The sequence below is a fragment of the Oryx dammah genome, unplaced genomic scaffold (genome assembly GCF_014754425.2).
Source record: "Oryx dammah isolate SB20612 unplaced genomic scaffold, SCBI_Odam_1.1 HiC_scaffold_2, whole genome shotgun sequence".
In the NCBI taxonomy this organism is placed as follows: Eukaryota; Metazoa; Chordata; class Mammalia; order Artiodactyla; family Bovidae; genus Oryx; species Oryx dammah.
The window spans coordinates 38,673,324-38,690,127 of record NW_024070186.1 but is presented as its reverse complement, the minus strand read 5'-3'; the positions used below and the strand labels follow the sequence as shown (position 1 = coordinate 38,690,127).

Sequence of the window (16,804 nt, the reverse complement as noted above, 5' to 3'; positions counted from 1 at the left end):
AAAGAATAACTTGAGATTTACCCACGTACCCAACACCCAGGTTTTCCATATTTACATTGATCTTATTCTTTTAAGTAAATATTACAACTAATATTTAAATTCTTCCTCACCACCCCTGAAATACATTTCTTTTTCTTCTTCCCTGCCTAGTGGTAGCCACCATTTGGAAATTGATGTATATCCATCACACCTATTTTTATACTTCTCATTGCCTATCAAAGGCTTCTCAGTTGGCACTACTGATAAAGAATTACTTGCCAGTGCAGGAGACACAAAAGACATGGGTTTGATCCATGTGTCAGGAAGATCCCCTGAAGGAGGAAATAGCAACCCAGTCTAGTATTCTTACAATTCCATGGACAGAGAAGCCTGGCGGGCTATAGTCCATGGGGCCACAAATGGTTGGACACACTGTGCGTGTGTGCAGACACACAGACACACAGACACACACACACACACACACACACACGTTGCCTGTCAATGTCTGTATCCAGAAGCAATATTCAACATCCTTTTTAGTTTTTTATTTTAAATTTACATAAATGGTATCATTCTCTTAATGTATTGTTATTTTATTATTTTCAGATGAAAAGGGAATCAGTGTCAATTTATTACGACTGGCCAGTTGGTTTTTTCTTTGCTTACAGTTGATTAATTTCGACACAGGGATATATGTTTCAAAATTAAAACGAGGTTCAAAGTCCACCTCCCTTTGTTATCTGGAACATTAGGCAGATCTAGATTAGTTGGGGGTCTTCATGATTATATTTTAATTTTAAAACGTGTTCCCATCTTTTGCTCTGCAGGGGGCCATATCATTCGAGGGAGCAGAGCACCGACAGTGGCCTGGGGCTGGGGTGCTACAGTGTCCCCACGACTCCAGAGGACTTCCTCAGCAACGTGGATGAGATGGACACAGGTAGGGGCCAAGCTTGTGAAGCCTTGCAGTGGGTTTGGACTTTTAAATTGTCTCTTCGGTCCTTTCAATTCTTTTTTTTTTTTTTTTTAACCACGCTGTGAGGCGTGTAGGATCTTAGGTCCCCAACCAGGGTTCAAACCTGTGCCCTATGCAGTGATCCTCTCAATTCTAAAATCCAACCAGGAATGCAGCTGCAGAGCCCCCAGAACCCAAGCACCATTAGTAAACTGCAGCTTCTTCCCCATAGTTTATACAAATATAGTTTTAAATATGGGCACAGGATTTCAATTTCTGGTTTTTTTCTTTCTTCTTCCTTCCCTCCCTCCTTTCCTCTCTCCCTTCCTTTTCTTGTCTGCTTTATTTAGTCTTTCCTCACAGTTGCATTAATATATCGCTGTCTGATTTACCATTCTTTCACAATTGAATATTTATACTTTTCTAGCTTTTTGTTGTAATGTACAGGCCACCAGTACGCAGCTTTTCATGTCATTATTGCATTTGGGAAGCAATTGGCAGTGGGCTTTTGGAAAGTTAAACAACTCAGAGGATTCTAAATTGTCAGCTCCAAGTCCTAACAATGTCCTCCTTCAGCAATTAAATTTAAGTAGTTCCTGGCCTGCTCTGCCTTCAGGCTAGGCCTCAGCTGGCTTCCTGGTTCCCTCTTTTTCTCCACTTCTCCGGGAGCAAGGCCTCCAAACTTGGTCTAGATTTAATTATCAAAGTCCTAAACTCCCAGAAGATACTCTTTTGAACCAAAATTAAATGACAGCTCACAACCAGGACCTAGTGTATAGCACAGGAAACTATATTCAGTATCTTGAAATAACATGTAATGAAAAAGAATCTGAAAAAGAATATATATGTACAACTGAATAGCTTTGCTGTATACCTAAAACTAACATGGCACTGTAAATCAACTCTACTTCAATTTTAAAAAAACCCTAAAAATAGACTTAAAAAAAAAAAAGATAGTTGACATGTCCCCTCTTTGGAGCTGCTCATGTAAATTTCTCCTCCATCACTACTGATGATAGAAGATTGTTCTGTGATGAAAAGGATTGTTTTCCCCGGTGCCGTTGTCCAGAGGTACCCGTGTTTGTCACCTTCTGCTCCTCGATGGCTGTGCTTTGTGCTCTGAAGCTAAACAGTTGGTCAGACAAGATGCAGACTCTGCCAGAACGTAGGAGCAGCTGTTCCGGGCTCTCCGTGCAGGCTATCATCTATGTGTTTAGAGAATTGCACAGACTGTCTTGTGAGGAGTCACCCAGGAATAGTTTGAACTGTTTGTTTTGTTAGTCTTCAATTTATTACTTCAGCCTTCTGCCTCCCTTCCTGCCTCCCTCCCTCTCTTTCTTCATCCTTCTCTTTATTTTTTGGTGTGAGATTTATCTTGCCCTCTTTGGAACAGCTTAATGAAACGACTCCTTCCCATGTTTAATAATTGTTTGCTTTCATCTTTTCAACATTCGAAAGCTAGTAAACATAAAAAGCAAAGTTAAATAAGAAAAGACTCAGGAAATCGAAATCTAAGCAAGTTTGACTTAAAAAAATTTTTTTTTGTTTTTAATTGGAAGATAATTGTTCTGTAATGTTGTGTTGGTTTCTGGTGTACAACAAGGTGAAGCAGCCATTAATATAAATAATCCCCTCCCTCCTGACCTTCCCCCCCACCCCTCTAGGTCTTCACAGAGCACTAGGCTGAGCTCCCTGTGCTATACAGCAACTTCCCACTAGCTAGACATTTTTTAAAAAGTATTTATTTATTTGGCTGTGCCAGGTCTTGGTTGCAGCGTGTGAGATCTAGTCCAGAGATTGAACCCAGACCTTCTGCACTGGGATGGTGGAGCTGTAGCCACTAGAGGACCAGGGAAGTCCCTAGCTTGACTTTAAAATGTAAAAAAAGATGGATTCTAGTCTTTAACTTTTTAAAATGACATCAAGTAGATAAATTGGGAATGTTTTGAAACCAAAATGTAGAATTAAGTCATGTCCTGTAAAGAACATAGTCCTTGCAGACAGGCCACCTGAATTGGATCTTTGCTTCTCTCCTTCTTAGTAGTAACTTAGTAAGTTACATAACCTCCCAAGGCCTCAGATTTCTCACCTGTAAAGTGGGAGTAATGTGCACACCTGGTAATGTGCACCGTGGTGAGGCATCATGAGGTCACACCGCTTGGCACAAAGTCCTCTTCTCCTTCTGAGAAGGATGAAGTATCATCTAAGAAGGATGAGGTTAGTCCTATTAAATGTTGGGGTTCCAAGTTAGCCTGGCTTAGTGAGTGCTGAATTTACAGTCACATCTGTGAAATCTTTATGGGAAATGGGCCTAAGCCCCCTCTAGGGGAGACATGTAGTTAATTACACAGGAACAAGAAAAGGAAAAGCCAAGGGATGGGCAGAGCTCAAATGTGGCTGGAAAAGGTCTGGTAGGCCCACTGATCACATGCTGACCGCACGCTAAATGGTGACAAGCCAGCTAAACACTCCCTTTGTAAAATACACATGGGAACAACAGCTGGACATAGTGTTAGAGACATAGGAGGAGGGAGTAGATGGAATAGGAGCAAAGGCTGGAGGTCGTCCACTTTCCAGAATATTCTACAATAATCACGTTCTTAGAAGAACGTCTTCTTTTTTTCTTTTGGTCTGTCTCATTTTTATTCATCCATTCATTTTTATTATTGATGCAAATGTGCATCTTTTTTAAAAGTTGAAGTATAGTTGCCATGCGATATTATATGTTACAGGTGTATGATACAGTGATTCACAAGTTTTAAAGGTGATACTCCATTTATAGGTATTGTGAAATATTGGCTATATTTCCCATTGTTGTATCATATGTCCCACTTTTCAAATGAAGAAAACTGTAATGACCAAAAAGATTACAATGAAGTTTGCAAACTTGCTCCAAGGAGAGATATTTTAAGATTGTTAGCCTTAATGAAGAACCTTAACTAGTCTCATCATGCTTTCTGAGGAGAAAAAAACAACAGAATTTTTTAAAACAGAGAGATTTTATTTTGTTAAAAAAAATCAATTCTTGAGTTATAGAAAACTTAAAATGGGAAATAAGTTGAGGTGGATATTTCTATCTGGATACGAAGATAACAGACATCCAGCACTTTAGATCAGGTAATTTTTCAGGGCAGATAATTTTTTTTTTTAAGCCTAATTTCCTTCTCTTATAATCTATTGGGTAGAAAAAAGTTATTTTGATTTTTTTTTTTTTTTCTAAACTAACCTTGTTTTTTAATGTCGGTAACACAACAACCCTGAGGTCATGTTGAACTCATTTTAATTTTTCAAATGACTGCTTTTTGCAATGCAAGTCCTATAAAATATTCCCAAGAGTCACTGATATTTTGTAAGTTTGTAGAAAAGCCATCAAGTTTTGCTGCCTCCAAAAATGTAAGTGTGATTATGTTTCCCTTGTTGCTATGAAAGAAGTAATTTTTCTCCTTGGAAAATGCATATTATTAAAATGAGTTTTCTCTCATTTTGTCTAGAATAGTAAAATCTCTATGCAGGCTTCTTAGGAAGCTTAAAGTACTTGTATGACACAAAAGCTAATTGAATAAGTTTCTTAGAAATGATTCCATGGTGAAAGCTGGCCACAGTTATCAATGCACCTCAGACTTTGAGGTATATTTTATCCCTTCAGAAAATTGATTGGGGCTGTTGGAATGAACTAGTTGTTCTGATATTATGTAATTAATTGACCATGACTGAGTTCTCTCAGCACAGTCAACAAGCATTTATGGTGTCTTTGTATTTGTGTATGTGTTTATGTGGACTTCCTGGTAACTCAGTCAGTAAAGACTCTGCCTGCAATGCAGGAGACATGGGTTTGATCCCTGAGTTGGTAAGATCCCCTGGAGAAGGAAGTGGCAACCCACTCCAGGATCCTTTCCTGAAGAACTCTATAGACAGAGGAGCCTGGCAGGCCACAGTCCATAGAGTCACAAAGAGTCAGACACGACTTAGCAACTAAATCACCAAGTGTTTAATTTATGTATGAATGAAGCCCAGAGCCTCATATCATGTGTGGCAGATATGATACGGCACCTACCTCCCCATTTCAGACAAGCGAGTATGTCTTAGGCCACACAGCTAAAAAGCTCCATCTCCTGGCACAATGGTCTGTATGTTTTCTCCTATCCTGTCATTCATGAAGGATATGTTCTTCATGTCATATCCCAGACACTGAACTTTCCTCTACGATAGCATTGTCTCAACTAGGTTCTGCAGACTTTAGTTCTGTTAGGATATAAATTCTGCCAAAATTGGATTCAAGGAGGTGATAGTGGCTTAAACAAAATAAAACAGATTTTCCTTACGACAAGACTTCTCAGAATCTATATGCTCCCTTGCATTTGTAACTCATATGCTTTATGAGAATACTCGATAGTTTTGGGGTATATGTACATGTGTAGCGAGGGGGGCAATCTGCAGAAGCCACTTTCTAAAATACTTTGAACATGATCCCCAGAGTTGTCAATGAAGATTATTTTTTAATAACATAGTTAAAAGAACCTTCTCACTACTACCTTTGAACATAAAGAGGATGATATGAGCAAATTTGAGTTCACAATTAAATTGTTGGATTATAGCTCTGTGATAAGGTTTTTATGACTGTCAGAGCCTCGCTATTCAAACCAGCTCTTCGTGCCATTGTCATCGGAAGACAGTGATGGTAGTCAATCTACAGTGTCCTCATTTTCTCCTTTCTTGTGTCCCTGGACTTAGCCATTCTGGACCATGTCTACCCAGAACAAGCAAAGATTGACCCAGCATCTCTGTGTCTCTTAGGTGTGAGCACCACCAACTCAGTTTCAGTAACGTGGTAGCTGAAATTTTGCAAGGAGATGAAATATTTGCAACCTGCAGCAATAAGATCTTCTGGTGGAATGTGAGCACAGTGGAAATGAAGATGAGAGTTATGTTGACAGTTGAACTTGTTCCTCTTTTCAGGAGCCTTAAAAAAGAAATAGGGTTCATCTGTACTATTTTTCTAGATTCCACATATGTGTGTTAATGTATGATATTTGTTTTTCTTTCTGACTTCACTCTGCAGGAATAGAAACAGACATAGAGAACAGATATGCAGACAAGGGGGCATGGGGAAGGTGGGATGAGTTGGAGATTGGGATTAACATATATATATGACCATGTGTCAAATAGATAGCTAGTGGGAACCTGCTGTGTAGCGCAGAGAGCTCAGCTCAGTGCTCCATGACGACCTAGAAGTGTGGGATGGGGAGTAAGAGAGGTCTAGGAGGAGGTAGAAACATGTACATGTAGCTGATTCACTTCACTATACAGCAGAGACCAACACAACGTTATAAAGCAATTATACTACAATAAAAGAATTAAAATGGTTTCATTCTTTTCCATTACAGGAGAAAACACAGGACAGACACCCATGAATATCAACCCTCAGCAGACCCGTTTCCCTGATTTTCTTGACTGTCTTCCAGGAACAAACGTTGATCTAGGAACTTTGGAATCTGAAGATCTGATCCCCCTCTTCACTGATGTAGAATCTGCTCTGAACAAAAGCGAGCCTTTTCTAACCTGGCTGTAATTAATACCATTGTAGCTTGGATGCAGCCGTGACCTGACATTTCCTGGGCCTCTTGGAAAAAGCGATGGAACAGAGCAAGATGGCAGGTGAGCTGCCTCCTGCCTCCATCACACATGCTCCCTCCTTTCCTTGTGGCCAGTTTAATAATTGCCTGGATTTGATTGGCAGTCACTTAAGTTACACATGAATAAACATTCTGTTTCTGTTTTCTGCAAGCCTGCATTCCTGTGATGGGTTGTGCAGCAGAATTGATTATGCAGAATTGCTTCTTTGTTTTCCTCTCTGCTACCCCATGACCAAGCTTTATGGGTGTTAGCTGAAATCTGTGCATCAATTGATTATAAACCATGAAAATCTGATGACCACAGGCAGTGACTTTTGACAGGTGGCTCGGTCCAGGAAATGTACACAAAACTCGACCTGATTTACAGTTTCAAAAACTGTATTGATGACATTAGTACCAAATGCTTTAAAGAATATTTAACTTGAGCTTTAAAAATCATTGTACTGATAGTAAAATTCTGCTGTTTGGAATACAATGTAGTTTTCAATTCATGCAGGTTCTGATGGCTCTTATTACCTGTATTCTCAAAGGCACACAGAGTCCTATTGTAGTGTACCCTTCATCCTTTTACTGCACAGCATCTAGACAACTAGTCCTTCCAACAGGAGAGTGGCAATGGCGTTAGTTTCAGTTCCTACACCAAGATCTCATAGAAGAGAAAGAGACCAGTTTGGTACTAATTATGAACATTTATTAAACACAGGGTTTTTAAATGACAAGTTGGATTTTTAAGAAAATTACAGCTTAGAATTTGATGTCTATTTTATGAAGCACTATCATTTGGTGACTGATGACAAAGGGCAGCCAAATGTTTTTGATAAATCAGTGACAACTATATTTTTGTCCTTTGAAACTGTTCTGAAAACATCAGTACCACATAGCTTTCAACCTGATGGCATACAGTGAGCTGTTGCTTTTAAAATTCTGAAGCCTTGTTGGCTTTTCTTCTTTCAAGATTTCTAGGGTTTAAAATAATCTTATCTATGAAGCTGTTTGAAGGATGAAGCAGATCTCTGACTGATGGGTCAAAAAATGCCCCCTGAGGGTGTATGGTGGAGACCCTTAGTGTTTCCGAAGTCACTAAAGTTGATTCCTAGGTGTATTATCCTAATCCTGTTTGCTACAGTTGGTATAGAAAGGCATGAAATATGTACTCAGTACCTCTTATGTAACCAAAACCATTTTTTTTTGTTTGTTTTTTATTAGCTTTTAAGGACTGAGAGAGAGCATCGGGTTCGCCTGGCATGCACTCTGCCTGCATTGCCAATGAAGTCCTCAATTGTTTAATATTTTGAACTGACATTATTTATAATCTATGAATTTAATATCTTTTTTGAGAGACATTAATAATGCAGGTCTCTGAGAGGAACCTTTCCATTCCCAAAGGGGCTTATTTGCTGGGGATCTGAGATCCTTTTTGATCTACCAAAAGACAGACAGGCAGAATACATCTTATCTTGTTGGAATGAAGGCAAGTGTAAAGGTCAGAGATGAAGTAGTAATGTTAGGGAATACAGTGGAAAGGCTACTAGGTGTGAGATGGAAATAGACAAGCTACGGTGCCCCAAAAGCAAAACGAGAAGGAGGTGTGAGGTGCCCCCAAAGAACAAAGCAATGATTTTCTCCTACAACTTTTGTACCAAAAGACTGTGGTAGAAGAAAAGAAGGCTTCGGTGCACTTTATGTGAGAGAAGGAGGCACAGCGCTCGTGTTGCCCTGTCCACGCTGATGTTAAGTGAGTAGGCGGATGAGAGCTTAAACCTACCGTTGCTTCCAACACAATGAAGTGACTTTTTTCCCCTGAAGGACCCATGGTTTCTCTTCTTCTGATTCCATCTCTTTTTCAAACGCTCTGAGAGATGAGGGTAGATATTTCTATTTCTACTATATTGAAGGGAGCACTGTTTCTTTTTCTCTTCTGTTAGCAATAATTGCAAAAAGCATTGTACATTCTTTCTAAGAAAAAGCAAAAAAAAAAAAAAAAAAGACTCAAAAACAAGGGACCTAGTAAAACGGAGCAGTGTTACTGTATTTTTAAAAAATATTTTTATAGATTCATTTTCAGGTTATTAAACATTAAAGAAACAATTATCCCTCCTTTTTTTAAGTAGTTAAAACATTGATGATTTGTATTATCAGTTTTTAGAAATAATTTCCTAGTAAGCTTGTGGCATTAGAAAACACTAGAAGAATTTTTTTTTAGTGAAATTAGTTGGAACATTTATTAATGAACATAACAATTATTTTTCCAGAATTAGATACAGATCCTGACTACATGTTTACTAATAAATGAAGCCAGATCTAATTTTTGTTGTTATTTTTAAGGCCATGTTATATGGCCTTTGTTAAAGAACACTAAAGCTAGAAATCTAGAAACAACTTTTTAAAGGTTCTTTCCTATTATTGTAAGTGTTAAAACCCCTGCAGAATTCATGATAAGGTGCTATTTATACTATATTTCTTATTATAAAATGACTGCCAAATATTGTGTCTTTTTAGTCCTAAGTCAATCAGTAGATTTCAACATTTCATCCAGGTTAAAAATGGAAAAATAATTTCAGAAATCTTTCTTTTAAGGTATTTTCTGTCCCTGATAAAACACATTTCCTTGAAGCAAATACATTGTCAAGACCTATTTGCAATTCTGTTAAATCTAAGTAATTGTTAGTGTTTCACCATAGGATATGCCTTTCTTTCGCTGATTATACAATATAAGTAAAAACAGAGTAAAACAGTTAGTGTGCTGGGGGTGTTACTGACTCCAGCTTGGCAGAAAATCTTTCTGGAGAAGAAGGTGATCAGGAGTGAGAGAGTTTTGCTAACGACAAGTGATGTTCTCATAACAGAAAGCAACTTCCAGAAGTGCAACTTTTATGACAAACAAAAGCTGTTAAAAGGAAATTGTAGATTAATTTAATTGGGAAAGTAGGTGATCAACAGAGACTGTTTCCCTAACACACTACATCATTTATGTGTTCGTATTTTAACTTTAAAAAAAATTATTTCTACAGTTTGTAATATGATATATGTGTGTTTATTTTTAATTCAAATTGCTATGCATACAGAGAATATGCAGAAAAATCAATCAGATCAAACTATTTTACCCAGAGTTTGGTACTGGTTTTTACTTCTCTGATTCTGTATAAGAAAAATAAATACAATTGAATTTCCACTTGGAGCCTTTATCTTGTCATGATTTGTGTGTTCTTTTTGCTGAGGGCTTTGGGTGGTACTGGAGGAAGGCTTATGTAACCTTCCTGGCAGACAATGAAGGAGAGAAAATTTTGTAGGCAAACATTTTTTTGGCTCAAATGCCTGGTTTTCAATATTCTAAATATCCAGAGTTCTGGTTTCTACTTTATTTGAAGTAACTCACTGAGACTTTAAAAACTGTGTGTGTGTGTGTGTCCTTGTGCTAAGTCACTTCATTTGTGTCTGACTTTTTGCAACCCCATGGACCATATCCCACCAGGCTCCTCTGTCCATGGGATTCTCCAAGCAAGAATACTGGAGTGGGTTGCCATTTCCTCTTCCAGGGAATCTTCCCGACCCAGGAATTGAACCTGAGTCAGCCCTTCCAACAACCTTGGAGATTTGACTGAAGCATCAGGACTATAGTATTTTTCTTTGTTTCTCTGTTATTAATGATATGCTGTGGCTTCTTGGGCTTCCCTGGTGGTGCAGACGGTAAAGAATGCAATGTGGGAAACCTGGTTCAGTCCCTGGGTTGGGAAGATCCCCTGGAGGAGGCCATAGCAACCCCCTCCAGTATTCTTGTTGGAGAATCCCATGGACAGAAGAGTCTGGAGGGCTACAGAACATAGGGTCGCAAAGTGTCAGACGTAACTGAGTGACGAAGCACAGCGTGACTTCTTGTCAAACCAAAAGCAGCTCATCATTCACTCTGTGACAGTGTATTTCCTCTGTCTTTTGAGCCCCCTGATTCTTGCTGTGGTGACACTTTATGATGTGAGGGCACTTTTGGTAGCAGAGTGTTTTTAAGCAGAAGCACTCAGCTGAACAACAAAAGAAGAAATCGTGGGGGAAACAACTTAGCAACAGTCCAGAGTCTAAGCCTCATGCATCTTTTAAAAAACTGTATTTCATCATTACTTTTAAGTTAACAGAGGCTCTCTGTTGAAAGTGTTATAAGTACCAACATGTATAAAGTAAAAATATGAAAGTTCTCTATCTTTCAAGTCTCACACTTCAAAAAATGTTTGTTAGATTTTTTCCCCCATAAGCTGGATTTTTTTAACAAAAGAAGAGCAATTCTGGGTGAAGTTTTGAAGCTTTCATTTTTTTCTCTGAATAATAATGATATTACCAATACATATTGAACATTTACTAAGTGACATACACTCTACAAAACATTTGATATGAATTATCTAATTTAATCTGCACATCAATGCTATTATTTCAATACTGTCCTCATTTTACAGATGCAGAAACTGAGGCTTAGAGAGGTAAAATAATTTTTATAAGGGTACATAGTAAGCAAGAAATATGTCTAAAAGCTCAAGATTGTCCTTCCATGCCAGTACATGTGTATTTTATTATATTTAACAATAAGTAATATCCTTTTGCATGGGTGTCCCCTCTTGGTAATCAGTTGGTTGTTTTCAGTTTTTGCCCTTAAAATAGTACTGGACGTAGCAGTTTGTCCTTTTGATATTTATTTGTTTTGGCTGCACTGGGTCTTACTTGAGGCATGCAGGATCTTCAGTTGCAGCATTTGGTATCTGGCCCCCTGCATCGGATGTACAAAGTCTTAGCCACTGGACCACTAGTCCCAACAGTTTGTTCTTGTATGAGTATGTCTAGAGGATAAATTCCTTAGAAGGAAATCACTATATCAAAAGATATGTGATCTTAAATCTTGGTAGAGACTGTCAAATATTTTTGAAAACAAGTCCATGCCAATTTACACTTCTAAGAACAATGTATGCAAAGGCCTGTTTCACCATTGCCAGCCTAGAGCTGGATATTGCCTAACTTTTGTTGTTTTTCTTGTTTTGCCAGTTTGAGACTACAAACATACAGTCTCAAAAAAAAGAAAGTCAAATTTGATTTGTATGAACATTAACTTTTTTTGTCCCCCCCACCCACGTATACATCCCACAAATGTTCATGAATATATGTGGGATATATGAAGTTCAAAAATTGAATGAAAAATATTTTTTCTATTTCTATCAATAGTATACAAAACAAATTAGCTTCTCTTTCTGATTTTTTCCAGCTCTATTGAAATATAATTGACATCATGTATAAATGTAAGGTATGCAACATAGTGATTTTAAGCATGTATATACTGCAAAATGATCACCACAAGAAGATTAGTTAACACGTGCATCACCTCACACGGTTACAAAATTTTTCTCTGTGTGCAGTAAGAATTTTGACTAACTCTTAAAACTTTGCAACTATGTATAGAAAATAGCTTACTATTATAGTTTGTAATTCTTGAATTAATAGTGAAGTTGATCTTTTTGTAAGATTATTGTCTATGGTGGGTGATATCAGTTCTCAATTACCCAGATTACCTTTTGTGAAAGGGCAACCCACTCCAGTATTCTTGCCTGGAGAATTCCGTGGACAGAGGAGCCTGGTGGGCTATGGTCCATGGGGTCATGAAGAGTCGGACACAACTGAGCGACTAACACCTTCACTTTTCACCCCCATTATGGTGTATTTTCACTTCCAAAAGCTAACAACTGTGGCTCTTTAAAAAGGATTGTTAGGATCACTTTGCCCCCATACACAAGAGAGCTGGAAATGCATAGGAATTTACATCCTAGGACATGACTTTGTCCAATGAGAGGTGGGCCTTAACTCACATTCCAGAGTCCCCTGTGGGATTGGGCAGAGACTACCTTCTGTGGGATATTACCTGACAGCACATTTCCTATTTCTTCCCCTTTCCAGTGCTGCTTCCCCGACTCTCGCCAGTTTCTCCTCTAAATATCCACTTCCTTAATAAATCTTTTTCTTAAATAATGCTCCCTTAGTATACCATCTGTACATGAAGCCTTATATCAGGATCTGCTTCTGGAAACCAGATCTAAGTTAGCATCCAGAATACACAGCCAACTCTTGCAAATCTATCAGGAAAACAATCCAATGGAAATGTGGGGTAAGGATATGCACTGAAATTTTACAGAATGGAAAACTAGGTGCCAAATAATTCCCCAACCTTGTTACTAATCAGGAAAATGGAAATGAGATAGTAGTAACATAACATTTCACTTATATCAAACTCCAAATTGCAAAAGACTTATAACATCAAGGGTCAGCTAGGATGTGAAAAAGTGGGAAGGCAGTATCCCGTTGGCAGCAGTGTGAACTGATAAAGACACTTTGTAACTTTCACGAAGCTGGCTGCCTGGTCTGTTTTGTTGACCACTATATCCCCAGGCTCTAGGGCAATGTCCAGAACATATGGGTGACAAAACAGTAAATATTTGTTGAGTGAATTAATATTTGGGTACATTGTATTCCTCAGGAAGAGTACTGTCAGAGGGGACACATAGAGAGAAGCAGTTGCAAAATAGGGGAGAAGGAACTTCCTAGACAATTTAGTTGCTCAAACAAATCTGTCAAATCAATCAAATAGATGGGGAAACAGTGGCTGACTTTATTTTTCTGGGCTCCAAAATCACTGCAGATCATGATTGCAGCCATGAAATTAAAAGACGCTTACTCCTTGGAGAAGGAAATGGCAACCCACTCCAGTATTCTTGCCTGGAGAATCCCATGGACGGAGGAGCCTGGTGGGCTACAGTCCACAGGGTCGCAAAGAGTTGGACACGACTGAGTGACTTCACTCACTCACTTTACTCCTTGGAAGGAAAGTTATGACCAACTTAGACAGCATATTAAAAAGCAGACATTACTTTGCCAACAAAGGTCCATCTAGTTAAGGCTATGGTTTTTCCAGTGGTCATATCTGGATGTGAGAGTTAGACTATAAAGAAAGCTGAGCGCCAAAGAGTTGATGCTTTTGAACTGTGGTGTTGGAGAAGACTCCTGAGAGTCCCTTGGACTGCAAGGAGATCCAACCAGTCCATCCTAAAGGAGATCAGTCTTGGGTGTTCATTGAAAGGACTGATGCTGAAGCTGAAACTACAATATTTTGGCCACCTGATGTGAAGAGCTGACTCATTTGAAAAGACCCTGGTGCTGGGAAAGACTGAGGGCAGGAGGAGAAGGGAACGACAGAGAGTGAGATGGTTGGATGGCATCACCAACTCGATGGACATGAGTTTGGGTGGACTCTGGCTGTTGGTGATGGACAGGGAGGCCTGGCATGCTGGGGTTCATGGGGTTGCAAAGAGTCGGACACGACTGAGCGACTGAACTGAACTGAACTGAATCAATGGGATGACAGCATTGCAGCCAACCACATTGTTCATGTAGTGGATTGATCTAGCTGGTGAGTAAATCTGACAGGCATTGCACCCAAACTGGTTGAGAGCTAGGACTTGTACATTTATAGTGTACTCAAGGTTCTTTTATTCTTTTTTAAGGATGCAATCTATTAAAAATTCATACATTGGTATTCCCCATGAAAAACTATGACCACTATATTTTGGGTTTTTCCCTGGAGCACTGTGTGTGTGTGTGTTTTTTGTTTTTTTTTTTTTAACGTTATGTTTAAATATTGTGTGACCATCAAAGCTTCTGCAAATGTAATTTACTTGACTTCCACTGAGAGCACCTATGAAAGTTCAGTTCAGTTGCTCAGTCACTCCTGACTCTTTGCAACCCCATGGACTGCGACATGCCAGGCTTCCCTGTCCATCACCAACTCCCGGAAATTGCTCAAACTCATGTCCATCGAGTTTTGCTCCCCAAAATAGTTAAATATATGTGATATATTAAAATGAATATAGAATCAAGATCAGACATATTAGGTCGTGTTCAGAAGATTTCTAAGATGAGATTCTGGTCATTGGTGTGAGATGGTTGTATAATTTCTGGCCTTAAAACAGAATGAATTTATTCCAAGGATGTTTCAGAAGGTCTGGGACACTCAGGTCCTCAAAGAAGAATTCCTTAAAATTTTCTGTGTAATGTCCCCAGATTTCAAGATTTACCGAAACAAGCAACCAACACATTTTACTTTTGCACAGACTTTGGAGGCGTTAGGAAACTGACCAAAGCTTTAGATGTTCACAGGAAGCTGCTCACATACTCTGTTAATGGCTCATAGATGGCTCATCGGTTCTCTGGAGCCCTTCTATTGACCTGAGACTGCAACATTTTCCTATAGGCTGTCTTTTGAAATGCTTGTGCTTAGTTGCTCAGTCGTGTCTGACTCTTGGAGAACCCATGAACCAGGCTCCTCTGTTAATGGGATTTTCCAGGCAAGAATACTGGAGTGGGTAGCCTTTCCCTTCTCCAGGGGATCTTCCCAACCCAGGGATCGAACCCAGGTTTCCCACATTGCAGGCAGTCTTCACTATCTGAGCCAGCAGGGAAGCCCTGGGTCCCCCTCAGATATCTTACCTGGGTAATAATGATGGGACTAATTAAACTAGAAATGGAAAAAATTAATTTATGGGATTAGCAAAGATAAACAGTCACCAAACTCTCTCACTCTAGCAAGAGAATCCGTTTATGGAATTAGCACAGAGTGAAATAAGTTTCAGAGAGTGAGAACAAGCGAAAGATGAAGGGAGAAAGGTGAGTCCAGCACATTCTGTGCAGCATTACTGGTCCTGGAGAAGGTGGGTGTGTGAGTTGAGGAAGGGCAGGTGTGGGTAGCCTCCTTTACAAATTTGCTGTGGGCTTTGTTCCCACAACAAGTGAAGAAGGTCAGTGCCATCCCACTATTAATTAACATCATGGCTTCAGCCGTGTTTCTAGTGTTGTGGAACTTCAGTTTCTTTACATGTAAATTGGGCTGTTACAATTTTTTTTAAAAAGGAGGGTTACAATGAGAGAGTGATGAAGCTCAAGGGAAATGACTTATGTAGAACATTCAGTAATTCAAAGGTGGTCAATAAATGATCATTTCCCTCTTTTTTCCATAAGCTTTTTCTTCTCTTCTTCCCAGGCCATGTTTTTCTCCATAGCACTCACCACCACCTAACAATATAACGTCATTGTCTCTCCCCATTAACCTGTCAGTGCTGTGAGAGAAGATATTTTTGTTTCTTTAGCACCTAGCTGCAGAAGGCAATGGCAACCCACTCCAGGACTCTTGCCTGGAAAATCCCATGGATGGAGGAGCCTGGTGGGCTGCAGTCCATGGGGTCTGGAAGAGTCGGACATGACTGAGTGACTTCACTTTCACTTTTCACTTTCATGCATTGGAGAAGGAAATGGCAACCCACTCCAGTGTCCTTGCCTGGAGAATCCCAGGGACAGGGGAGCCTGGTGGGCTGCCGTCTATGGGGTCGCACAGAGTCGGACATGACTGAAGCAACTTAGCAGCAGCAGCAGCACCTAGCACCTTGAACAATACCTCGTACACTGTTCAAAAGTATTTTCCAAAATATCTGTTGAATGAATGTCTTTAAAAGAACTTGTCTTTCACATCACAACCCTTGCTGAGGATGGCACCATCTTTGATTGACTGTTGGCTTGCACTTTCATGTCTTGAATTAAATAAGCTTTTGGAAAATGTTCCTCAATGGGGGAGGTATCAGAGGAAAATTGTATTCTTTTTTTTTTGAGGTTTCCAACATCATTTTTTAAAATATAAATTTATTTATTTTAATTGGATGCTAATTACTTTACAGTTGTATTCTTTAGAAAGATGGCCAAACCTGCCCACTGAGAAATTATCTGCTGAGCAGTTAGGCTGAGTTGCCATTAGAGGGCAGCAAATCGCTTTGTCAGGGTGTGACCAGAGCCAAGCGAGGGTGGGGAAGGAGCCAGGCATCACGGGAGGGGGAACTAGAAGGACAAGCAGAGTACTGATATTTTGTTACCTTCCTTGCATTCACCTATATATCTCTTGACAGGAAGATCTAATAGCTTTTGAGGGAGAATAAAGTTATTTTTAAGAATACAGAAAAAAAAAAAAAAGAAAAAATGAGACATTTTCAGAGCAAGGTTCACAGTGGAGTCAATGCTTCAGATTATCCTAAAACATCAGAATAGAATGAGAATTTTCCTGAATCTGAATGAGGCTGAGGACTGGGAATCTGTATTTATTTAGCAAACTTCTAGGTCATTCTGGTGCACTTTCATGTTTGGGAACCACCGCACATGATGAATGTGAATGTGT

The 16,804-nt window shown here is 39.2% G+C and overlaps 1 protein-coding gene across 2 annotated transcripts in view; it reads left to right on the top strand.

Moving 5' to 3' along the window:
• The window catches only part of WWTR1 (WW domain containing transcription regulator 1), a 146,604-nt gene extending 136,859 nt beyond the window's left edge, over positions 1 to 9,745 (top strand). For both annotated transcript variants that reach the window (XM_040234629.1, XM_040234622.1), the window contains exons 6-7: positions 807 to 919; positions 6,319 to 9,745. In XM_040234629.1, coding sequence (XP_040090563.1) covers positions 807 to 919; positions 6,319 to 6,503 — 298 coding nt within the window. In that variant the 3' untranslated portion in view covers positions 6,504 to 9,745. The remainder of the gene's footprint in view (positions 1 to 806; positions 920 to 6,318) is intronic.
• The last annotated feature ends 7,059 nt before the right edge of the window (positions 9,746 to 16,804 follow it).